This window comes from Akebia trifoliata, chromosome 4 (genome assembly GCF_017979445.1).
Source record: "Akebia trifoliata isolate Shusen 1 chromosome 4, ASM1797944v1, whole genome shotgun sequence".
NCBI classification, from domain to species: domain Eukaryota; kingdom Viridiplantae; phylum Streptophyta; class Magnoliopsida; order Ranunculales; family Lardizabalaceae; genus Akebia; species Akebia trifoliata.
Genome location: NC_141378.1, coordinates 845384 through 871525, shown reverse-complemented (window position 1 = coordinate 871525; position 26142 = coordinate 845384). Strand labels below are relative to the sequence as shown.

Genomic DNA, 26142 nt, shown 5'->3' with positions numbered 1-26142 from the left:
GATAAAATGGCAAGAGAGAATTTAGGTCGTTTTCTCTTCTTTGAGAATCTTTTAAGTGAAAACAATGTAGTCTATAGTAAAGTATTATGTACCTACCGATTTTACTAAATCTGGAGGGGTTTACCAAAATTACTGTAAACTCTTTTCCGAAGGTTAAGTACAACAAAAATATTTCAAATTATTGAGATCAATCTTTTTTTAATCACCGAGAGCAGTGATTAAAATTGTTGATATCAACCTTATCACAATTGTCAGTCACCGTGATCAACTATTCCTTGGTTTGAATGGTTAATCTCAACCATTTGAAACGTTAATATCGAGGATTGGAGTTCGCCAATTTATCAGATTTTCCTAACTAAGTTGTTAAAGATTTTTAGTAAGAATTACTACTTTTCTGATAATAATCCTAGTTTTCCGTAATTAACTGACAAGTTTGTTAAGGAGCAGCAGTGGACTGGACTCTTTCTTGATAGATATTTTCCATTTAATAACCGAAAATCCGAAATTCCTTTTGAATGTTAATTAAGAATCCGTGGACTCTTTCCTATAGATCTTTACTAATGTATAACTGAAAATCCAAAATTCCTTTGAATATTATATTATAATAAAGAATATTAATTAAAATTAATAAATTTAATTGTGGAGTAGTGTGTACTAGTAACAGTCTCTCTTTGTTCTTCTGCAATGTATATATATATAAGACGTCTCTCTTTCTATCTACGTGAGCGCCTCTACTCTCCATTAATCCTACAAATTGAAATTCATCTCAAATCTCTTCTTCATCTTTGTGTGATTCAACAATTTCTGTCGAAAAATCCAAATCCGAAAGAGATGAGATGAAATGCAATTGAATTTCCGTCACCACCACCTCATTACAAAGATCTTCATCTCTACAAACACGCAGAAAAACTGGTAATCTCTTCTGGGTATTTGTTTTTCAATCTCTCTGAATCGATGTCAGATGTGGGTTTTTTTTTCTTTTTTTTTGTTTTCTATCTCTGGTTTTCTTGTTTAAAGAATCTTAAACAATTTTAGAAAAAACATGGACGATGTAGAGTTTGAAATGCTGTTGAATGAGATCCCTCATGTAACATCTCTCAATCTTCATCACTATCAACAACAACATAATGATCATCTTCATCGTCATCATCATTATGGTTATGTACATGTTCATGGAATGTTTGAGGATGACTCATCATGCCATCCAAAGTATATGTGTGTCTCCCCTGTTAGTGGACTCTCTCTAAAGTCCGAAGGCTCTTCATCGAGCTCGCATAATGGGGGGCTTTCCTTCTTCGATGACGGATCACCAGCTCCACCCAAAAATACCAATCATTCCACGGGTTTATGGTCGGAATCAAAATTACCTGATTTTCCCATTGGGAAGAACTCCATGGGGAACTTAATGGGTGAACCGAGTTTGTCTGCAAATCTACATAGAATGAGCATTAGAGATGAACAAGTGTATTCATCATTGCCGATTGGCTCATATAGGCTTCCATCCAGTGATCATTGTGCGGCTGCCAAGACTGATCATGGCAATGTTGGAAAGTATGGTCCCTTTGATGATTGTAGGAAAAGTTCTTATGATTATAGAGGGCTTCAATGTTCATTTCCTGTGAATCCAAGGAGTTTCGATGAGGAAAGGAGATCGAGGTTGTTGGCTTTGTCTCAAGGATATCAAATGAGTAATTTAGCGGGGTCTGGTAATGCCCCTGGTTTTGGTAAAAACTGTAACAACACGGGTAATTGGATCCCCAACGGCTTCCCTTCTATATCTCAACCTTCGATAACTAATGCACTCTTTTACTCGCAGAAAACTGGGATGGATTCTTATGCAGATAATGGATTATTGGATTCACTTTCTCCTCACTTGACACACCCAAATCTGCCTTTGGGTTTGGAGTATCGACAATATCATAGCCTTCCAAAGTCTAACGGCAGGGATGGAGTAAACCCCAACTTTTGTATCCCTCAATATGTTTCTTCGACGAGAAATGTATGTGATATCGAAGCTTTTAATTGTGAGGATAGCTTGATCATACAAGGAGAAGGTTTGAATTATGGCAGGACCAAGAGCAGTGATCTTTCCAGGGAGCACGAGAAGCATTCTTGCAATGTGAGTGCTCCAAGTCACCAGAATTCTTTCCATTTTGAAGATAGTTGTGGAACTAAAAGTTACTGTGCCCTGCCACTGAAATATAATTCCTTGTTCGGAGTCCGAGGGTCTATTTACTTCATGGCGAAAGATCAGCATGGCTGTAGATTCTTACAACAGAAGTTTGATGAGGGGACCCCACAAGATGTGCAAATGATATTTAATGAGATCATTGATCATGTCGTTGAACTTATGATGAACCCTTTTGGTAATTACCTTATGCAGAAGTTGTTGGATGTCTGTGATGAAGAACAGAGATTGCAAATTCTTCTCATGGTAACAAGTGAACCTGGCGAGCTTGTTAAGATATCTTTAAACACACATGGGTAAATCCTTCATATATTGTTTATTTTGTTCTCTCATAATATAACATTTTTGTATTCTAACAGTGCTTGACAAAGTTGTTAATTTGTCAGAACACGTGTAGTACAGAAGTTAATTCAGACTGTCAAAACCCAGCACCAGATTTCACTCATTATCCCAGTACTTGAACCCGGATTCATTGATCTCATCAATGACGTCAATGGAAATCATGTTCTTCAACGTTGCTTGCAGAACCTTAGCAATGAAAATAATAAGGTTAGTTCTTCTCTATCTAATGTTGATAGAGCTTAGTATGGGTTTAAAGCAGTTTGTTGGATCTGTATCACTGTATGTTTGTATCAAATATTACATGTTTACTTGATCTTGGGTATCAAGTGGTAGATTAAACTTTCAACTTTCAAAAAGGAAAGGTGGTAAGACCAAACTTATGCTGTTCAGAAACAATGCTTCATGCTTAATTGTGTGCAAACTGTCTGTAAGGATTTATCTAGTGCCTTTAGATATGTTATATTATTTAGTTAATTTGTTAAACATGCATTCTACATCTTAATTTTGTGGAAAATTGGCGTACCCACATTTTGGTTTTTATCTTACTGAATTTATTCGGTCAGTTGTGGTGAGCCTTGCATTTGATCGTCTTATGCATTTTGTTGTCACTGGCCAAAACTAAAAATTGCTTAAACCTCTTTACTTTTACATTGGATGCGTTTAAAGGCATTAGTCATGGTGAATGTATCAGGCTCTTCCATGACTCATTTTGAGAGGTTTGGACAGAGAACAACATGCGTAAGACAATCAAATGGAAGGCTCATGACAACTGACCGTATAAATTCAGTAAAATAAAGACAAAAAAATGTGTTTAAAGGCATTAGTCATGGTGCCTTTTAAGAAAGTGGGTGGCTTTATGGGGCTCTTCCACGATTCATTTTGATATACATGTAAATTGGAGGACTCCAATAGGGCATGTTATCAAGTTATTCCTGTGATTCCATACCCCTAGATCTCTTGTGATGAATGAGAATGCTAAAATACATAAGTATCCAAAACTATTATGTTCTAATTTCCACTTATTCTAGTAGGGTCCTGCTGATTCATCCTCTTTCAGATATATCTGTTTAGACATGCAAGGAAAACCATTATACAAATCTTTTTTTGTTCTTTTTGATTATGATGATCTACTTTGGTTGAGGCAAATATCTGACGTTTCTTCTCTTCTATTCAATTATCTTTGGCAGTTCATTTTCGTTGCCGCTACAAAGTTTTGTGTTGATATTGCAACTCATCGGTATGGCTGTTGTGTTTTACAAGACTGCATTGCTCATGCAATGGGACAACACCGAGAAAACTTGGTTGCAAAAATTTCCACCAATGGACTTTTTCTTGCTCAAAATGCTTTTGGGTAATTATTTGAAACAAATCAGATGGGACTGTAATTTATGCATTGTATAGAAGCAACTCCCACCAATTGACCTCATCCGACATGCTTGGTTGAATAATTCTTGCCAGAAATTTCCTAAACTCTCGTTTTGGGCATCATTGAAACAAAGGCTAAGAGGGTTGCAATTGCAACCCTCTCAGTTTAACTTCATCTCATAGTGTGTGAAATCTGTTATGAGTGGTTTAAAACTTAGTCATTCTGCATTCTATAGATGAGATACTCATTCATGTTTTTAAAGGAACAAAATGAGCTTACAGGTTCACATGGACGTGATGATTCCCACTAGAGGATACCTTTCCCTCCTTCATTTGTGGATATTAATCGATTTGTGAACTACATTCACAGTGAGGGACTCTTTACTGACCTTACATGTGTGAATGTATGTAGGTTGCTTTGCTTCTATGATTTTTTTCTTAGAGTGTTAATGCATTGTCTTGTCAAAGAATGCCAACATCATATTTCATGTCACAATGTTTTACTCATTTCTCACCTTTTTTTTTTCTTCTTTTGTCTAGATTACTCTTAAATCCTAGGATTTGACAATGGGGTCCTCTATCTTTGAACTTGTTTTGTCTTCCTCATGTTCTCAAATTTTTGGCCCAGCTAGACATTGCTGATTTTGAAGCTTTGTGTCTTCTGTGTTTCAGAAATTATGCGGTCCAATATGTATTACAGATGAAGATCCCATCAGCTACCGCAAACTTCATTTCTCAATTTGAAGGGAAGTATGTACACCTATCGATGCAGAAATTCAGCAGTAACGTGGTTCAAAAATGTCTCAACGTATTCAGTGAAAAGAACCGATCAAGGATCATCCATGAATTGCTGTCGGCTTATGAGTTTGAACAATTACTACAAGACCCATTTGCAAACTATGTCATTCAAACTGCTCTTTGTGTTTCCAAGGTTTGGGCACCAACCAATTTCAAGTATTGAGGATGCAATTTTGATTTTTTTCAAGTCTTTTTTTTTTTTTTTTTGTTCTCTAATTGTGTTCATCATGAAACTCAGGGACCTCTTCATGCGTCACTAGTTGAAGCAATCCGACCCCATGCGGCAGCCTTGAGAATCTGCCCATATAGCAAGAAAATTTTATCAGTGGCCCTTTTGAAGAAGTGATGTACATTCTTCTTTGTGGTGAGAATGAACGCACTGTTGTTGTTCATGATGTTTTATCTTTTTCTCTGCCAGTAGTACGATATGTAGGTACCAATTTTTAGAATTTTGAACTTAATGTCTGTTGCTTATAACCCCAAAGAAGACTTGGTGACTCAAGTTCATGACATGGCACCCATGCTTCATGAGCTTTGTTGAGTGTAAAAATAAGTGTTTTTGCTCTAATTGCTTAAATGTCGATGTAATGTATTGTTGTTTTGGTTATTATGATCTCTCTAATGTGGAATAAGTACTGTATAAGATTGTACAGCATGGAACACATATTTTGCTTCCAACCGCTCTACCAATTGTGTTGCATCGTGTTTTTTTTTTTAAAGTTATTCTTATGTCGTTTCATCTGCAATTAGGAATATATGAGTGTGGTTTAAACTATCTCAGAATGTTTTGATTGGAAACCAGAACGAAGCATTAACCCCAAAACATTGGATGTCTTGGTAATGTTTTCCATTGCCTTGGAATGTCTTGAAAAAGACTATTTTTCTTCAAACAAGAACTTTCATCTTGCATTTTAGGGATTGTAAGTTTTATAACAAAGACTTGGGCCATGATTGGATTGCCATTTTTGTTCCGAGAAAAGATATTTTTACAACTTTTTTTCAAGCAAAAAGTATCATTTCATAGATAAAAAACAGTGATCGTTATTCTGAAATTTTTTTTTCTATGAAAATAAATGTCATGAATGAGAGTGTCAGAAAGATATCCCCTAAGAATTTTCTGGAAAAAAAAAAAACATATTCAAACAAACAATCGCTTATTAGTTGGAACAGAACTTTTTGAAAAATGTTTAGTCATCGAGTGTAATTTGTTAAGATGGAATTCTTTACCACGTGGGATGCTGATGTGGAAAATCAGTATCAGATTTTGGTGAATGTTTGAGATACTCGTGTTTTTTAACTGATAGAATAAAGAATATAAATGTACAACAAAAGTTGATCCAAATGCCCTATCCTTCACTCTCTAGCCAAAAAACCTTGATTTTAATCGTAAAAATCCGAGGCCTTTAGACTTCTCAAATTCTTGGGAGTACTTTTTTGAAAAAAATAAACTTAGTTGTCTTCAATCCACCGTCTTCCAACCTCTTGTGAAAAATACTTGATTATTAAATTAAAAATTCCTTTGTTTTTCATTCCTCTGAAAATCATATTGTTCTTGAGATTTGAAGGTCAACAGAGAGGACATTGAGGTTGAACATGGGTGTAAAATTTTGTACCCAAAGGGTCACTATGATTGCACATGGAAAATTGGTAGAATTCTTTTTTAGCCTTATAAACACGATCCCCCACCCACCAAAAAAAAAAACTGTTTCTCAAATGTTTGTAGGCATAATCAAACATTGGAATTTGCTTTCCCATTATTGTTTTTTCAGATGATCTCATTTTTCCATAAAAATTTAAATCAGCAATACAAAGAGTTGGATAAAAATCACTACGAGAACTTGAAGATGAGGGTATTTAGGTCACCAGTCTCTCAGAGGAGACTGAGGTCGAAGGGCATCTCCTCAGTTTGAAAACTATTATCACCAAAACCTGGTGTACATCCAAATGAAAAACACTTTCCTTAATAAGTTATGCAAGTGCTAAGAACTAACTATTATTATTATTATTATTACCATCTGAAAAAGATTGGCAAAGCACCAACAGAGTGTAACTATTGTGCCAAAAAGAGTCCTGATGTTCATCTACCTCACTCTCTCCTCGTGTAATAAGTTTCAAGACTTTCAGTTTAACAGTAAAGTTTCCAATGCTTTTGAGGATTAACATTGATTACAAGTAAATAGTGGCGTATATCATGCCAAAATATGAATAACACATCCAATGGGGAGTGTGGGACCAGTATATGCTAGAATTCGACTCTTACAGATGATTTAAAATCTCGTGTTGAGACACTGTTTCAGTAAGGACACCAATTGAAGTGGTCTTGAACCAAACATTCTGAGACGTTTCAGATTCAATGTTTTGTTTTGATTTTGGCTAAATTCGGAAGGTACACCAAAAACATTCTGAAACCGCACGAAATTCTGAGCCATTATGATTTATCTGTCTTTTTGACGATAAAATTATGGTAAATGATAAACAAAAAAAGAGAATATAAATGGATTATGGTGATCTTCAGCATACAAGATCAACCCGGTTAACCATCCAACTATTATGAGTTGCGTCCTCACCATTATGGTCATTATCTCCCCCCCCCCCCCCCCCCAAAAAAAAAAAAAAAAAAAAAAAAAAAAAATCATTCTCACACTATGTGAAAAAAAGTTAATTGAATAAGCTCAAAATTTAAACCTCAACTTTGGAATAAGAACAGAAGTAAAAGACAAACTCATATAAATATATAAATATGCATATTCAATCAAAGGAAAACAACCGTTAAGTCACGCAATTAACATGTTTATATACACCAACTGGACACATTTTTAAGTCTTCCATCAAACCAATAGAAACATAAAGAGGGATTCAAAATTACCTGGAAGAAACAAAAGGCGTCGAAAATCTGATAGCAAGACTTATTCTGCATCACACGAAAAAGCACACCTTACATAGCATAACCATACGAAAAGCTTGGCTTAAACATTCTCATGTCCTATCAAGGCAACAAGCATTGCTTCAAAATCCCCAGAAGTGTCACGGACAATGGCACGGTCCAGGGGAACACTGTTTCTGCGGTAGTACTCTTCCTTTATCTGTTTCATGTCTACCTCGGCCCGAGTAGTAATAACTCGAGTAAGAGCCCCCTCATCTGTTCCCTTCTTGTTGATGGCCAGTCGAAGAACCTTCTCAAAATACTTCTCAGGACAGGTCAGGCACTTAATTATGGCCCTCACTGCTGCAAGGAAATCGTCTTTGGGATCACACTTCAGATCCTGCAAACAAAAGTTCCATGTTTTGTTCAAGTTTTGGTAGATGCAAAACTTCTATTCTTAATCTTAATGTGTAAAAAAAAATTCAGCATCCATAAACTGAAAGTTAAAAAGAAAAACATATTTTCCTTGTGAAACATAACTTCTTGTCATATAGATGAAGCATGTTCTGTAAATGGCCAACCCATATAAGCATCACTCATGCTGGTAGTTGTGGGTCCCACTAAGGCTGTCAATGGGTACCCAATTACCCGAAATAGATTAGTCGGTTTTGCGTCTACCATTATTGATCATTTTCGGGTCCGGTTCTGGGTAGATATCTTACAGGAATCATTTGGGTACCCAACAGGTACCCAAGTAGTAAATTTATTTTCTTTATAATAAAATTTGTAGTCTAATTAAATACTAACAAAGGGATATCTTGTAGTTAATGTGCTTGAGAAATTAACTGTCCCATAAGTTAATTTCCTACACCAAATCAACCCATTCGGATTCGTGTAACCATCCTAAGCATTCTTTTGCAAAATATGGTAAATAGTTTGGGTAAAAATAATCTTGGCCATTCAATTGGGATGCTTTTCAAACTTGGTGATATTCCGGTTAAGGCAGACAAAACTCGGATCACAGACATGTGTATACCTTGTTGATAGCATTTCCATATTCATTGTTGTAGTGGTTGAGTGTTGCATTGAGCTGAGCTTTGCTCCTTGTGGTTAGAATCCTGATGAGTTCCTCGTGATTAAAGGCCTTCTCAGTAATATTCTCACGGAGTATTTTAGCCTCTGATTTTGCCAGTGTCATGTTCACCTCTGGTCCTTCATATCGGAAAGAGCTCACAAGAGGTACCAATAGCTGGATAAGATTTAGAAATAAAATAATCAATCCATGCTTTGCAGATGCAATAAAGGAATACTACACATCATGACCTTGGTTCTTTAATTTGCAGTCGCAATAAAGAAATACTACAAATCATGACCTTGGATGAACCAAATGCTAATGAAATACAACTCAAATGGAATATTGGAAGTGGACATAACATAGTCCTTGATGCCTTGATTAACAGCTGACTCCTCACCATCAAAGCCTTGTACCAAAAAATTATGATCAGCTGAGCAGTTCATGTTCTTTCATTCAATTCTGTCTATAAAATGACTTCCATCATTGCAAGTGTGTATGTATCAGCTCTCACTACCTATTAGGTCTTCCCCTTGATCTCTTAGAACCTTCAACTTGCACATTACTCTTAAGACATCATTGCCTTGAATATCATTCTAGAACAAAGGTTTAACTTCTAATTTTTTAAAAGTCAAGGATATGTATTCATTCTCCAAAATGGTTTTGATATGCAGACTGGTCTGATTAAAGGTATCAGCTCATTGCCATTCCTGCAAATATAGATTGAATGTCTGAGCACTTAAAGATTTAACTTCTGAGCACTTAAAGATTCCTGTGAGTCTGTATACAAAGTATCTTTGGAGGCTAATTGTTGACAAACTAATGATTCGGGGTTTGTACTAAAAGGGTGTACTTGAAACAGCATAAGTAAACACAGTAATGCCTTTTAAAACAAACTCACACTCCCAAATCACAGATGGGAAACTCGTCCACCACAATAATAACTATTTCTCTAAGAACAAATGACAAGATCAACCAACAAATATCATAACTATATTAAGTTCAGCCTTGACCCCAAGGCGTTGGCCTAGTGGCAAACAGAGCCTTGATAAGCTCCTCAGGAAGAGTAGATCAATTTTTCAAAACCCACAAAGCTATGAATTTCTTGGGGCCGCCCTTCAGGGTCCTGTTGCACGTAGGATTTTCCGAGGGGGCAGTGCATGTGACCGCAGGATTAGTCCCACTCAAAAGGTGGGGATACCCACAATATCCACACACACAAAAAATTACTTCAGCCCTAGAAAGATCCTGGGAAGCATAAAAATACAAAATGTCTGAGGCTATACCTTGCGGAAGTCCCCAGTTGTGTGACAGGCAACATCCTCTTCAAGAGATTTCTTAAAACGAGCATGATAAGCTTGCTTCACCAAAAATAGTTCATACGAAGACCTTGTACAAGCTATTTCCAGTAGAACCTGATTGCTCGAAGCATGCTTCCTCGTAGCTTCATTGGCCAACAAAGCATCACGTTCAGCCGGATCTAATGTCCATAAAAGCACTGCTCTCTGTTCATATAAAAAGAAATGAAGTAAAAAAAAAATGCTTCAGCTTTCTTACTACTGCACCTATTTTGCACATTGTGTGACTAGCTCAACAAAAAGACAAAAAATTTATAAACCCATCACTCCCAATTAGAAACATGGCTTTTAAACTCGGTATTACGTCTCGTCTCGTTCAGCTCTGATACTGAGTCGTCTCAGACGAGTTTTCCGATACGTTTGAGACGTTTCGTGAGACAAATCAAAAAATTGAACCTAAGTCGTAAATCTCGGTCAAAAAATTACTTTGTGAGTTGGTCTCGTTCAGCTCCGATACCGAGTTAACTTGGGCGATATGTCTCAGTCTCGGACGAGTTTAAAAACTATGATTAGAAACAAACTTACCTCAAAGTCACTTGAAAGTTCTTTATCAAGTGTTTTGAGGAGATCCACTCCATAACATTCAGCATAAGTTTGTCTGATCAACTTGCGCTGTGTTGCATTCCTGTGAGCCAATATGGATATGATCAGCTTCTCATTTGTTCCCCAACCTGCAAAAGATTGATCAAAATGGCTCACTAAAGTTTATCTAACATTATCAAAGACACCAAACAAGGAGATTCATGACCATACAAGGTTGGGTATAAACAGAGAACCATTAATCTTCATACATGGAAGAATAATTTGCTTATTATACACAATTTTTACTCAAATAAAAAATTGACACTTTTAAAAATATAAATTAAAAAAAAAAAAAAAAAAATCAATTTTGATCAATTTTTCGATTCTTGACATTTAATTTTATATTTTCCAGAATTTTCAAAAAAAATTGTGGATGAACAACTTGAATTATATATACTTGAAATTCTCAAATGTTAGTAGTATCTGAACTTATCAACAAGGATCTTGAACCCAACCTTAACCGATCAAGAGAGAGTCAAGGTTTTAGAACCATATTTAACAATCAAATTAGGCCTTCAGACCACATATTACAACCATATCTTATAAATTCAACAATTAAATCCAGAATATAAATTATAAGCCAACTCATTATCAACAAAAGGATTTTTCTAGTGACTAACAGTCGGATGATATGTGAAGAGATTTCCTAGAGATCCCCAAATTTAACACTATTAGATATGAAGTATTATATTAAGTTACACTGCGATACACCCACTCATATTTTACAAAGATTGCGATAGGATTATATTGGTTTAAGATAAGGATGAGATTGAATTTGTAAAGTCTTTATATTGCAAATAAGAAAATATAACCAATCAAATCTTATATCTGTAAAAACATGATCCGGTATATCTCATTACATGTTATTATAATACTTCAACGTGCCGGACACTGATGTTGGACACTAGAATTTTCCCAAAATGCAGAAACCACTGATTTTAACGAAAGTGAACAATATCATAACAAAAGAGTCACAATATCATTACAGTATAATATAGATCAGAGGTCACACTAACAGGTTTCGAAAATCAAACACAACAGACAAAGAATATGAAATCCTACCATTTTAACACAGAAGGATCATAATCATATATGGATCGTAATATTTACATCAAAAGATGATAAATTTTCTTGTTTTTTTCCTCTAATCCGATCCTCTGAGACTCTGATCTCCAAAGATCGAAACAAGAAAAAGAGGTGCAACATGAAACAAAAATACACCAATTTTAACAAGATCAAACACTATGAATGATCGATTATTTATACGGATCGTCAAAAAAAAAAAATCCAGATCGAAACCTTCAAAAGCTTTTCGGAGTTGCTCGCAATCTTCTGTCGCAGAAGGAATCGATTCTGGAACCGTAATAGTCGACATGGTATGTGTAATGTGTAATGTGTGTGTGGGGGGGGGGGGGGGGGGGAAAGAAAACGAGATGGTGAAATGAAGACAGATGGGTCGCTTTTTAAAGGCACCCAAAGGGTCAAACAAAGAGATTTTTTCTCCGCTCCTTTTGATTATGATTTTATTACATTTTTATTTTGAGTCCGGATCGTATGCACCTAGAGTGGAGGATTGAAACCCTCCTCACACGCACACACATCCCCAATACACGCCACGTTAGTCAAGGAAATTTCAATCCATCCACCGCATACGATCCGCACTCATTTATTTTTTTACATTTTTTAAAGTGTATCTGGATATTGTACTCCGCGATATGCTATAACTTCCCTACTATCCATCTGTTTTGCTTACCACGTAATACATACTTTCAGGTTTACTGACGATTATGTTTCAATCTTCTAAGTCAAGTGGACGTCAATGGAGACGGAAGGTCTGGTAGTTATCCAACACTTGGGAGTACACAATCTACATTTCGCATTATTGCTGACACGTTTGTCTTCGGAAAATTGCAGACTATAATTTATGGCAAGAATTGATTGTGAAGGTGATTTTACTTGGCTATATGGCTTTTAGTATTAAATTACTATTATACCCTAAACATGATTGGAGGTTAGTGACCAAGTTTCTGAGAATTGCCGACAAAAAAGATACAGAGGGGACGATTCCACCAAGATTGAACTCAGTATCAATAGTTCAAACTGCTTAGTCGCTTCAGGAATCGATTTTGCTATATAATTAACTCATCTTTTAAAAATCTAAGGTCATTTTCGGAATAATCACCAAAAGTTTCTTAGAGTGAGTATTTAAGAAAATCATATTAATATATATATATATACTAATACTCCTTTCATAGTTTTAAGCTGTCGAGTATACTCGAAATCAATCTGAGTTGACTCGACTTGTTTGGATTTTGAGATGGCTCAGGCCCAACTTCGGTAAAGTAAACTTTTAAAGTAACTTGACAAAGCATTGACTCAATTCAGCAACTCGACCAAGTCAGCTAAAAAATTAATGCACTGAATCAGATAGAAAACTCAGCTAGAGTTATGCGGTTATTTAATATTTCTAACGAAGATAAAATATTTAAAAAAAAATGTTACTAGAAATAAAAATATGTCTTAAAATTATGTATTATATAATAATAGCCATTTTATACCCAATTGGAATGTGGGGTTTCTTGGGTTTGGGTCTCCAAAATTGTACTCCCTTGAGCACCATCATGACGATGAAGTGCACATAGGTGTGGCATCATACAAATCGATTACCTTAAGGAAATACATCAGGATCATTGGTTGGCTATGATAATCAAGGTTTCTTCCTATTAACGTTAACATTATCATCATGATTTGCTTTCTTGGTATTGAGGAAAATGCATAGTCATTTACAATGATTTTTTTATTTTTTGGACAATAATGTTTTACACCATTTCCTAATAGCAACAAAAAATTATGATGATTTAGGGTTGGTGTGGGGGCAATGAAACACAAACCTAAATTTTATGTCAATTTACACATAAGTTACCAAGTATTTGAATATCATGAATTTTATATCAAGTTGCAGGGGCGAAACCAGGATTTTGCCTATGTGGGGGCAACCAAGAGTATACATTTTTTTTGTGGGGACCAATTAAGAGTGAAAAAAAATATATAATTTATGGGGCGGTTAAGAGTGGAAATTTTTTTTGTAGGGTAATAGCAGATTTTTTTTTATCTACTACTAAAATCTGTCGCAATAATTCACTAATCCATAGACTTTGAAAAATTTTGTGGGAGCAAGTGCCACTATTGTAAATTTGCCCCTATCGAGTTGGCCTTAATGGAATAACATATTAGATTGTTGCATCGTATTCATCACAATGAAATGGATGGAGAGGGTAGAATATGTTTTAAAAGATGTAATAAATGTTATTTTAGCTTAATTCGATTCAAATCGAGAACCAAACCGAACCATGAATTTTAGATTGGGTTGGTTCGGTTAGTTAAATAATGGTTCGGTTTCGGGTTAAAAATAAATAAAAATCAATGGGTTCGGTTTGATTTTTGGTTCAGAGTTGGTAAATAACCGAACCAAGATTTTATTGTAATATAAAATGTAATTTTTTTAAAAAGCCTTATACCCTTGTCTATTCTCTTTCTCTCGTCTTGCTATTGTCTCTGCGGCTATTCTGCTACCCGCGACTTGCAGGTGCCATGCGACCTGCGACCTACAACTGTGACCGGATTCTCTCTTTCTCTGTAACTGCGGTTCATCTCTCTCTCTCTCTCTCTCCCTCTCTTTCTCTCTGCAGTTAACTGGCGAACTGCGACTACAACTTGCGACTGCAGTTCATCTCTCTCTTTTTCTTAACTGCGAGTTGGCTGCAATCTGTGTGGTATAAGTTTCGATTAAATAGTTCTCTCTGTTATGTAGCCCTCAAATGATTAATCCATAAATTGGACGGTGGGATTATTTAATCAATTTGATAGAAAAATAAGGAATTTATGTTCTTCATCAGGTTGGCAACCCATGGAACCAAACCGAATTAAGATCAATTTGGATTGGTTCGGTTCTAAACCAATTCGGTTCGGTTCTGGTTCTCATATAATAGAATTGATCTTGGACGGTTCAGTTTTGATTTTACTCTAAACTGAACCAAGTTGCACCCCTAATTTTACCAACTTAGATCAAAGTATATTTTTACATTTTGTTTGTACTATTATTATTCATATAGATTTTGGTCTTCATCTATGCCATTTGGAGCCCTTAATTTGGACCAAAATGCCTCTCAAGAGTGGTATTGTTGATATTCTTATTTAATTTTTATCCTAAGTAATTTCTAAATTTTTCAAAATTTAAGTCGCGCCATCCTAGTCCATTAATGAAGAAGACTAGGCTTGTGCTTAGTGCTTCAATCCGTTGGGTGTCCTGGCCCATTTATTTTTCACTCCCTCCAAATAAGTAGTAGCCCACTTGGGTCCGAAAATTGGTTCAATTACAGTGCAAATTAATCTTAAATTATATATGTAATCGAGTTATCCAAGCCTCGTAGAGTACTTGATTAATCCTCATGTATGTCCTAGGGCATGGTCTTGGCCGTCTCACTAGCCCTTAGATGTTATCCCTGTAGCAATATTCATAAGAATTTTCGAAGGAAATGATGTCTTAATAACTTCAAGGATCTCTAGTGTGGAGACCATTTTCATCACGCAAAACATGATAAGGACACGTGCCACAAAAGAGAAAAATGTGGTCACTTAGAGTTATGAGTCAATTTTTAATCAATTCGGTAAACATGAAGGAATCAATCTCTACACCCTGGGTCAAGTATGTTACAACAAGAAGAAAATAGAGTTTGTACCCCTACCATGAAGAATATGAAAAACGATTTCAACCAGGCACTAGAAATACTGATGTCCCGTCAAAAGTATCAAAGGGCCAATGCACTTATACCAAGGTGTTGAGAATAGTGCCATTAGATAAAACATGTCAATGTGAGAGTTGAAGATACATGTTTTAGCACCTAAACAAGGCTAGGGAATAGCAAAAAAGAAATTAAACCTAAAAATCCCGTAAGTAGAATGTAAGTTCGATACAAATCGAGATCACTCAAAACAGAGTATGATAAGACTTTAGATTGATGAATGTAGGATGACAAGCTACGGCCGACTTAAAGAAAACTAACCAGATTAGTCAAACCTCAATTTGAACTTAGAGTTCGTAGTCTATCAAGATAGGCTTAGAAGAGATAAGAGCTCTTCCATACACCGAGTCTTCTCATTTGTGAGAAATACACAAAACTTATCGAAACGAGAAAATGACATACCTTGACACGTCTATCCCTTAGGGGCAAAACTAACTTCACAATAAATGTAGAGCTTAAGCTCTTAGACTCATTTAAAACATATGTTAAAACAATTCACATCTAAACAATATCACATATCCAACCTTAGCCCAAACTCGTATTCAATTCTGGGCTCACTCTTAATATAAAAATCCAAGATTTTATTAACCTTAGCTCGTTTTTAATCTGATTCCTAACTCGTATCCAACTTGACCCATAGTATATAAACAATCTTGAGTAAGTATCTGAGTTTGAGCACGTCCTCTCATGAGGATAAATACAAAACAAAATCTTGTCATATTTGATAAGACACCACATGTCAGAATTCTACATTTATTTATTTATTTATTTTTTTTTTTGCTAACGAAGGGTATCCGGTCCAAGCTTGCACGCACCAGACTAGTCCCTATGCCCCGCACTCAGGCTATACCCCACACTCAGGCACCAGACTAGTTCCTAACAAGTGATAGACCTATATTCCAAAAGCACTCAAGGTCATCTCAAAATACTCAGTTCATCATACATTTGGATAAGTAATGTAGTGACACCTATCTCCAAGATTAGCCTATAAGTATACCCTCTAGAAATTAAAGAAGGGATTAGTTAGTTGGTTGAGTTATAATATCCAAATCTCTGAGTACTATTCATTTTCTTCTTCATTCATCTTCTATTTATTTATTTAAGTATTAACTTGATTGTTAGAGCATCCTTGACAAATATCACACTGGGGCCTCAACAATTTCTCATTCAATCAACAAGAAAGTGGTGAAAGAACGGAAATCAACTATCATCAATAAAGAAAGTTATTCTTTAAATCAAATCCCCCATCAGAAAATGTCAACAAGAGAGTCAAGAGTCAGACCACCACTGTAAAAAAGGGGAGACGTTAGATTAAGATCAAGATTAACTTCAGAAGACAGTTTTCATCTCGAAGAGTGGAAGGTCCAAAAAACCATCTACATCTGGGATGTATTTATTTGGACAGTTAGTGTCCACCTTAGTTGTACTCTCGTGAAATCTTTCCACAGACTCATCAATTATTGTGCCATAAAAAAATGGGAGGTCGGCCATGAAAACTAACTTTATCCCATTGTTTAACAATTAAAAGGGAACAACGGCACCATGTGACGCCACGTGCACTCTCCACCGCAAGTTTTTTTTAAAGAGCGTTGAAGAACACGTGTCAATCTTACAAAGGTCAAGTGTCATCGTGGACCAATAAGAATTCAGGAACTGATTGGATATTAGGATCTCAGTCCCCTGACTCTCGTCCACTAGTTTTGATATACATCTATGCCTTCCTCTACCCACCACGATTGTTTTGATCTCATTCGCCACGTGTCAACTCTCGCCTAAATTTTTCTTTATAAAAGTAAAATAAGATTAAAATACTGAACCTTTGTTTGAGACGACAAAGGCGTCTGGACTCCAGAAGCTGCGATTGCTCATCCGTGGTTTGAGTTAGGGCTAGTGGTTTATGTTCGTACTAGGTTTCAGTCGTTCTGTATCTCCTTCTCTGATTTACGGACGAAAGTTCTGCAAAGATCTGGATTTCTGGTAAATTCTGCACTGAACATAGGTGTTTTCTGTCGAAGATTTATCTATTTGAGCTGCTATATCGAAGAAGAGTCTGTTGAAAATTAGGGTTTTCCGACGCCATTAATGAGGGGAGCGGGAGTTTCTGCTACTTTTATTGAATTTTGTTAGGATTTCGCAGGAGGGATTAGTGGTTTCTTTCTGATCCATCCATTGAAGATCAACTCAATTTTGTGTGTTAACCATGAGATCAGATCGGAAAATTTTGTGGATCCTTAGTTCTGGGTAGAGTAAATTGGAGTGATGTCTGACTGGTCCATGTATGAGGTAAGATTTCTTTTTTGTTTATTTGTATATTATGATTTTGGTTCATAAATTATTTTGTTAGGTTTAGGTTTAATGTGTAAGATATAGCATTGGAATCGAATCTTGTACTTTTTAGGGTTTGGAGAAAGGCTGAAATGGAAGAAAAATTACGTATCTTACACATCGCAATTGGATCTTGTACTTTTTATGGTTTGGGGAAAGGCTGAAATGGAAGAAAAATTGCATTTTTTTTTTCCTTGTTCTCCAATGAAAGATATCTCTCTGTTACAAATATATGATTGGCTTATATACAAATAAACAACAGATCAGGGAATAACGGATTTGTACAAAAAAAATAAAAATAAATAAATAAATAAAAAAAAAATTTCATATTCTCTGTTATTTCCCTTCAAATCGATGATGGAGCAAGGCATTAGTTTGTCATGTAGAATTAAGAAATGCAGACGGAGATGCTTGCAGTTTGATTTTGAGCCTGAACAAACTGAACTGAGATATCAACACTTGTAACCCTTTTATGGACAGAAAGATGATCACTTTCAATACTTCTTCCAAGAGTGGAAGCCATGATTTAGTATCCATGAACTCGGCACTAAGATTCTTACAAATAGATAAGAAGATGAAGAAGGTCAAATTACAAAAGTCTAGAAGTAGTAATCAGAGTGTAATACAAGTTTTGCAATAGAAATGACAATAGGAAAATACTAGGTTCCAATGCTTGATTTGGGCATCACAACCTATTCCTTTGTGCCTGAAGGGATGAGACTTGGTTCCAATAACTTATTTAGAGCACCACTTGAATAAAAATCCGGCTTTGAGTGTTTGGTGGTCAAAAATTCAAAAACCCTTCCATCGGTAATCACATAGTGATGAAATTGATTGTTCTAGACCATTGTTTGACTTTTTTCTTGATGTTACAACTAATCAAAGATTTTTCATGATATTACAATTTGCAGGTTTGAGATGTGGTACGAGTAAAGGAATAACTATTTATATCCTTGAAGATGGTTTGGCCATTAGTTGCTCGAAATTGTTTATTCTTATGCTCTGTTCTAGCAGTCCATTCTTCGACTTGTCGAGTCCTATCTATTAATTAATCAATTTTAATCAATTAGGGAGTGATTGTTGCTTGTCTTATTTGTTTTCTTTGCTTGTTGTTTCTCTCCTTGAGGACTTATTGTCCTCTTATCAATAAATTTTAACTTATCGGAAAAAAGGTTTTGTTGACATTAATCTCAAATATAATATTTATGAGTGATGGTTGTATCAAGTTATGCATATGATATTGAAATGTTTGACCCAAAACTCTATTAACTTTCTTTAGTTTTTCTTCATCAATTATCTTTAGAAATTTGTGCTACCCATGTCACACTCATCAGTTAAATGCTTTAACTGCTCATGCAGCTTGAAGATATCGTCTGGGATAAGTTCGGTGGAAGTGAAGATCATATAGTGCCTCATACTGCTGGAAAACAAGGGGATGGATATGTGGCTCAAGGTGATTGTCAGAAGAAGCCAAGGCGTGAATCATTAACTGCTGTTAGAGAGAGTTTAGGTGGCAAGTTTGCTGATGAAGATGTTATTCTGGGAAAGAAGGAAACAAGTTTTCCAACTCTAAAAGATGAAAAGGCTCTCATGTTGGAAAAGGGCTCATTGCCTTGTACACGTGGTGTGTTTTCTGACTTGTGTGGTACCAACTGCATCAAAGAAGTTACAAGTTTAGCTGATGATGCTAACATATCGAATAACTGCTTCAACATGAGCAACATGGATTCAATGGGAAATGAGTTTTGTGAAGATGATACTATCCTTGGGAATAAGGATGATGAGATTGACAGCAATTTGTGCCGTTTTCCACTTGGTGATCTTTCTCCAACCGACAGTGATCTCAATTTTTTTGGTACTGAACATCAGGACAGGGAGAGCAGCGATCTTTTGTATTATGGATGGCCTGATATTGGCAATTTTGAGGATGTTGACAGAATGTTTAGGTATTCCATAGATTCTTTTGTTCTCTCTCCATGGATAAATTTTATTTTTCTAATATGGCACGATTTACTTACTGAGCTTTCTCTGCAAATTATCATCATCGTTAAAAACTTATCCCAAATATCTGGGGTTCTTAAGCTATATCTTCTGTTAATCCAAATGTTCTTATATCTGATCTTACTACTTGAATCGATGACCTTTTTGGTCATCTCTTGCTCTTATAGAGCTTTCATTCTACATGTTCCTTCTATTTCAATAACAGAATATATAGGTCTAGACAGAATGAAAAGGAAGAACCAGATTCGTTCAGCCGAACTCAAACCTTCCGTGTGAACGATACTGTCATTGGTCATTGTTACACATGACTGTACCATATCAATTGACTTTCCCCAAGTTCATCGCCTTATGGGATCCTCCTAAATTTTGTTAGGGTTACTTTATATTTTCACAATGTGTTTGTTTTTAATTTTATCTTATTCTTTCCACTTATCCATCTGAACATAATATCCCTTTTCAACACATGTTTTTGCACTTTCTGAAAGTAAAATTTTCTTGTCTTGATCTTGCAGAAGCTGTGATTCGACATTCGGACAAAGGAATACTAGTAATGAAGAAATGTCATGGTTTTCATCTTCTTCACGTGCTTTTAATGGCTCTGAAGATGCTCTAAAGTCAGACTTCAAGTCTTCTTGTTCAGAGTCAAGTGCATTAAAAAGTATGTCAAAACATTGTGGAGCTGATATGGAATTTATGCTCGATAGTGTCTCTCCGTTGATCACTGATTCTGATAAGAAAAGTACCCCTAATACTTGTACAACGAGTTCTCAGACGTTAGATGCTGATGAGTCTGTCAGTCTTGACCAGTCCTCTTATGATAATTGGTTGGATACATATATTGAAGATAAGAGGGAATCTCTATCCAAGGAACAGGTCTGTAAAAAACATCATGTCCATGTGATATCATATGCATGTTCCCTGTAAAATATATTTGTGATGCAGGATTGAGTTCTTTTGTTTTTTTGAGTTCCAAAGCAGCTTATTTTTCTAAAATGATTTTTGCAGTCACATCAAACCAATGGTGGGGTTAGGGTCAAATTATCACCTGTGACCCATACTAGCAATGAAAACAGTGGGATGGTAAGTCAAAGAATTGATACTGTAATTGTTACTTATTTTCAGTTCATAAATTCATATTTATAAATTGGACTTTTCTAGCTTCAACCCACTGTTGAGGTCCTCCATCAACATAACCATTGGGATAAGATGAAAAACACATATTTCCTAGAGATCCGTACCAATCTTATAGGGATACATTTTTCTTTGAAATCCCTAACATCCTAACAGTCATGTTGATGGAGAGCCTCAACAGTGGGTTGAGGCTAGCGTTTTCGTTAGAAGTCCGATTCATCGGTAAATTCACCATGCTATGCAATAAAGGATTTTGAATGATTGCGATTTGGTATTTGCAACTATAATCCACACAAGCATCTGAGTTTTGTATTTGTTTTAAGACGTAAATTATTTCCTTTTGTAGACCTCTCTGCTTTTGTGTTGTCTGTGATTGCCTAGAAAATATTCTCTTCAAAAATTGATTTCTTGAGAAAATGCTTATTGGGGAAATGGATTTCTGAGTGAATGTTTCACATAGAAAAATTTCGAAAGAGTTGGTTTTAAGTTTTGGGGATGGGGTAATTGTGACTCGTGCGAAAAAACATATAAGAATTTTCTGCCACAACGAGAAAATCATTGTCGATATTTGTGCGAAAGAACTCAACTAAAGGCACTGTGTATTGCCTTTCTCTGGGAAAATTATTTTCCTGCCCACTTCTTGCGCAATAATACAGACCCGTAGTGAAGTCTTGTGTGTACCTACATCTTCCCATTAGTTGATTCCAGGCTTATAATTATGGGTGTCCGTTTAATCAGTTCATTCTACGACATGCACTAAGTCATTTCATCTGATTATATCAGATACCGATACTTTTAGAATCTTGACTGTTGTAATTTACATTGCCTTGTCCCTACTAATAGGGATCAGTATCCTTGTTTTGATATTCAATTCCATCTAGAGACACATTTTGGAAAATCATCAAGATGATATTTATTTCCCTTCTTCAAAGATCTTTCTTTTCATGACTGTATTATTTTGTTACAGAACAATTTGCAAAGAAAGCTGTTGAAGCACCAAAATAAGTTAGGGGAAAAAATAAAAGACCAGACTACAGAATATTTAGGTGGTGGTTCTTTCCATGGCCATGGCACCATGCAACAATTTGTTAAGATTCCCAGTTCTATGCCCTCAGCCATGCAAGGGTTTCCTTCTCCAGCCATTGATCATCAAAAGCAAAACTTAGAACCTGATTCATTTGGTTACATGCCTCACGTACATTGTGAGTACAATCATCCCTCACAACAGATTTCAGTGACACCGACAACATCCTGTATCAAATCTGAAAACAATGGCCACCCTTCAATTTCTTCCAAGGTTTCTTCTTCTTATGCTTCAAATCATGCAATGCCCAAGGAGAGGCCTTCAGATCCTTCACTAAAGTATCAAGCTATGACATTGGAAGACAAGATAGAAAAGCTTCACTGGCGACAAAGGCAGGCAACATTGAGCGTTAAACCTCAATATGAGGATTTGGCCGGTCAGTTTGCATTTACTGATCAGGTTCCAGATCAGAAGCAAGTGCAACCCATTCAAGATGAAATTGGAGGTCATAGTGAAGTTGGAGTGAGCACAGAACTCCCAGCAGAAGTAGATGCTTCAACTGTACAGGAAAGCTCATGCATGAGCTCTGAACTGTCGGATGAAGTTTCATTGGAAGCAACTAGTTTTCGGCAGCTCCAGTATGTCATGGAGCAGGTACCATGTTTTCTATAACTCTTTTTGAATAAGACAGTGTCATTTTTACAACATAGAAAATATGGTGTCATTTTATTGTATAACTCATCCTCAAACTAAAATTTACCAAGAACATAATTACATGAATGTGCATGTCCATGGGCATTCCTGCGGGCAGATGTGGGGGTGCTAGCGTGTGATATAGAATGGTACTATTATAAATTTGTATTTTGGAATTTGTGGATTTGGTTCTTGCCGTTCTACAAGATATCATACAATATAGATTTGGTTTTAACCCTTAAAGTTAGTTGGTCTTGACTCTTGACACATCTTATTTAAAAATCAATTCTGCCCTTTCTTAGATTTAGCCATAAGGGGAAGTGGTTATGCATGGATGGTAGGCAAAGACCCACATGGTTCTTTACTATAAAATTAGCAGCGATAGGGCTCAGACCCATAGCTCTGTTGGTTTGACACATTGCAAAGCAACTTTGAGGTCATGGGTTCAAGTCAGCTTACCCATCCAAAAAAAAAAAAAATAGCAGCAATCCTCACAGTTTGTTGCTGATAACCATTTTGATTAGGGAGAAGATGGTCAAGAGCTTGTAAGTTTAAAAGTTGTGATTTGGGAAAGCCTCCATATAAATGCACTAGTAATACATATATAATGTGAAGTTGTCACAAACTATCCTCAGTTTTATTTGATGTTGACTGAGCTAAACTTGCTTGATTTCAGTTGGATATTAGAACAAAGCTATGTATAAGAGACAGTTTATACCGCTTGGCGAGGAATGCAGAACGAAGACATACTTCTACAAACTTGAACACTAGCAGCAGATGTAAAAGTGGATTATTGACAACTGAAGAATTGGACAAGTATGACCATTCACCTGATGTTTCTAGACAATAGCAAAATTCTCGTTTAGATAACTGGATCTAAATGTAGCTCCTGCTATTCATTTCATGACATACTAGAGATTACTTAATGTTAAAAATTCATCATTTCTAAGAAATATTATTTTTCCTAATTGTCACAACTATCGTCTTTATTCAACGATCTTGAGCCACATTCCCCAGTGCAAGTATATAGTCACCAAGGGTTCAGGAATAACTTGACAAGGCAAATTTCTAGACACTAGTAATTGTTACAACTATCGTCTTCATTCAACTATCTTTAGCCATATTTCCCAGTGCAAGTATATAGTCACCAAGGGTTCAGGAATAACTTGACAAGGCAAAATTCGAAGAGTTCTGTGAAATTAAGAAAAACTCGAGTTTGGGTTAGGGTTGTGTAGTTGCTTCTGATAGGTGTTATTCTCATATTACATCATCAAATCCCTACAATAATAAATCACTAAATCCCATAGTGATATCATCCATACATCCACAAATCAACAGCGCATTCACGGCTATATGATTTAAATATAAAAAAGATCACAATCATGAGTCCAAGTTAGGAGTCATCAACCAGTCAAAATCATCAAATGCCTCTTGGGCATCATAATTATCTGATATTTATTTGGTAAAATGGTCACCATCATATTTATCAATTTCATCTACTTCTTACTAGTGCATGAAGGTCATCTTTCATTTTTCCTGATTTAATCGCGAAGTTCGTAACAGTCTTAACTTATTGAGAAGGTCCAATTAAATCACTGAAGGAAAGAGTCATGATTTTATAACTTTTTCAATAAGTCGCAGAATTTGGTGACTATGAGTGTAAGTACCACTTTTATTTATTTATTATTATTTCTAACATCAGCATATGACTAATCTTGTTAGAGTAGTGCTGTTGATGATTATCATCTATGTGTGCAGCAACTGAGTTGCTCTTGATGCTGATCCTCAAATTTGTCACATGGTGGTGTTTATGCAGGGGCACGGAGTTTATGGATATTGAAACTGATACTAATCCCATTGATCGGTCTATAGCACATTTGCTTTTCCACAGGCCCCTGGACCCATCTACAAGACCTTCTAATGATCCCTCGCCTCTTGAATCTCGTGCCATGGTAAGCTTTCACAAATATCTTCATGAACTGAATTGTAAATTTTACTGATGTGGCTCTCTCATCCTGATAACATTCTGTGGACCGAATTAACAGATCCATGGGTCTCTCACTAGTCAACCTGTGATGTCGGAGAAACTGATTTGTCCTGAAGAAATTGGTCGCAGTGATACAAATATGCTGATTACTGATCAGTAGAAAGCAATTGTGAGCTTTGGCTACAACTGCAATGAAAGATTGCTGTATTTTGAACTGCTGTGTGTCATCATGTATAAATAATAATGATTTGTACAAAGGCACCAGCGAATGGACAAAGGTTTGATGCCATCTTTTCAGATACATCATTTTTCTGTAACACATCCTTGAAGTCTATATGTTACTGGTTGACATGATTAAGCTATTTATCGACATCTCTGTGAATTATATTTGTAACTCTCCCTACAGCGTTAAAGAGTAAGAAAGGAGTCATGTTTAATGAGATATATTTGATTATATGTTTTGAATCTCGACCTTGTGTAACAACTGTTAATCCTTACCATGTAATCAGGCTGAAACTCATTATAACCTAACTCTTCTAAATGTGCTTCAATTCTAAAAAAAATAAGGATTATATATAAATATGTAGTTCATATAATATGCTTTCAATATCTTCATCCATTTTCTTTTTAGTCTTTTTGTCATTCTTTTAGGGCCTTTAACTTAAGTATATCTTTTAATTGGGATTACAGTTTTTCTCGAATGCCTTCACGGGAACTACATCTTCCCTAGTGTAATCCTCGCTCATCCATCTCAACAGCCTCATCTTTTCTAAATTTAATAAATTGATATTATGTTTCTAGATCTTCAAACTTTTAGTCCCTTAAAGCATAATCAGTCTTACTGTCATTTTCATTTTTTTTTTCTTTTAATTTGATTGATATGCCTGTCATGTGACACTAAAGAAGCACACCTCCACTTTGATCGTCTAAGTCCAATTTGATCATCATTACATTTCTCAATCTCTCCATCCTTACCTAAAATAGATCTGATATATATAAATATATATATATATATATATAATGATCATTCATTTTTCAGATTATGAATCCGAAAATCAGTTCTGAGTATAACAATCCAAAATCAAAATATAACAATCCCAACCAAAATTCTTAGCCTTCAATTGAGAGCCAATCCCTTGTTCCATTTATTAATATAATACCTCAAAACATGACTCTTATGGGATTTAAAGCCACACATTTTTATTGACCACTTCACTCAAGATGCCTGCCATGTGATACACTCTATATGATCACAACAACCCCATGAATGTTAGGTCCTTGGTAAACCTCCACCCAAAATATGCGTCATTGGTGTTTTTAGAGCCAATGGATTCGATCATTTTTCATCTTAGGTTTGGACTCACTCAATTGGCCTGTGTATCAAAATCCGTAATGGAATTGTGCTCAAATTTAATGGTTAATGGTTAATAAGAAGAATCATCAATCACTTTTTTTTTTAATTTTTTAGTGGGGGAGTGGGGGATGGCAAACATTCAGGGATCAGCATGGTTTTAAAAGGGCTGTGATATTATCAAACCATAAAAATATGAATAAACCCCGTAATTTTTTTAATAATAAAATCACACCACAGGTGAATCCAATTTTAAACTA

The 26142-nt window shown here is 35.7% G+C and overlaps 3 protein-coding genes across 4 annotated transcripts; 2 read left to right on the top strand and 1 right to left on the bottom strand.

Moving 5' to 3' along the window:
• The first annotated feature begins 69 nt into the window (after nucleotides 1–69).
• On the top strand, nucleotides 70–5745 carry LOC147402731 (pumilio homolog 9-like). Its single transcript, XM_086438059.1, has 5 exons — nucleotides 70–2484; nucleotides 2575–2737; nucleotides 3718–3881; nucleotides 4568–4826; nucleotides 4932–5745. Exons 1-5 carry the CDS (start codon nucleotides 1043–1045, stop codon nucleotides 5037–5039), a joined length of 2136 nt encoding a protein of 711 aa, XP_086294185.1. The 5' UTR covers nucleotides 70–1042; the 3' UTR covers nucleotides 5040–5745.
• Nucleotides 5746–7403: 1658 nt separating this feature from the next.
• Nucleotides 7404–12027, bottom strand: LOC147402730 (annexin Gh1-like). Its single transcript, XM_086438060.1, has 5 exons — nucleotides 11868–12027; nucleotides 10512–10657; nucleotides 9915–10133; nucleotides 8593–8805; nucleotides 7404–7956 (listed from the first exon to the last, which is right to left on the bottom strand). Exons 1-5 carry the CDS (start codon nucleotides 11941–11943, stop codon nucleotides 7660–7662), a joined length of 951 nt encoding a protein of 316 aa, XP_086294186.1. The 5' UTR covers nucleotides 11944–12027; the 3' UTR covers nucleotides 7404–7659.
• Nucleotides 12028–17179: 5152 nt separating this feature from the next.
• On the top strand, nucleotides 17180–24895 carry LOC147402729 (dentin sialophosphoprotein-like protein). 2 transcript variants are annotated; one of them, XM_086438057.1, is made up of 8 exons: nucleotides 17180–17653; nucleotides 19055–19641; nucleotides 20209–20569; nucleotides 20702–20776; nucleotides 21795–22505; nucleotides 23221–23360; nucleotides 24361–24496; nucleotides 24590–24895. In XM_086438057.1, the coding sequence occupies exons 1-8, from the start codon at nucleotides 17630–17632 to the stop codon at nucleotides 24689–24691; spliced, it is 2136 nt and encodes a 711-aa protein (XP_086294183.1). In that variant the 5' UTR covers nucleotides 17180–17629; the 3' UTR covers nucleotides 24692–24895. The 2 variants fall into 2 exon arrangements, with proteins under 2 accessions (XP_086294183.1, XP_086294184.1); XM_086438058.1 differs by lacking the exon at nucleotides 20702–20776.
• The last annotated feature ends 1247 nt before the right edge of the window (nucleotides 24896–26142 follow it).

Coding starts and splice junctions, on each gene's coding strand:
- LOC147402731 (XM_086438059.1), top strand. CDS start 1,043: ATGGACGATGTAGAGTTTGAAATGCTGTTGAATGAGATCCCTCATGTA. Junction 2,485..2,574: donor ATATCTTTAAACACACATGG/GTAAATCCTTCA, acceptor TTAATTTGTCAG/AACACGTGTAGTACAGAAGT. Junction 3,882..4,567: donor CTTGCTCAAAATGCTTTTGG/GTAATTATTTGA, acceptor TCTGTGTTTCAG/AAATTATGCGGTCCAATATG.
- LOC147402730 (XM_086438060.1), bottom strand. CDS start 11,943: ATGTCGACTATTACGGTTCCAGAATCGATTCCTTCTGCGACAGAAGAT. Junction 10,134..10,511: donor AACTTTCAAGTGACTTTGAG/GTAAGTTTGTTT, acceptor TTATATGAACAG/AGAGCAGTGCTTTTATGGAC. Junction 8,806..9,914: donor CAACTGGGGACTTCCGCAAG/GTATAGCCTCAG, acceptor AATCTTATCCAG/CTATTGGTACCTCTTGTGAG.
- LOC147402729 (XM_086438057.1), top strand. CDS start 17,630: ATGTCTGACTGGTCCATGTATGAG. Junction 17,654..19,054: donor CTGACTGGTCCATGTATGAG/GTAAGATTTCTT, acceptor CTGCTCATGCAG/CTTGAAGATATCGTCTGGGA. Junction 20,777..21,794: donor GCAATGAAAACAGTGGGATG/GTAAGTCAAAGA, acceptor ATTTTGTTACAG/AACAATTTGCAAAGAAAGCT.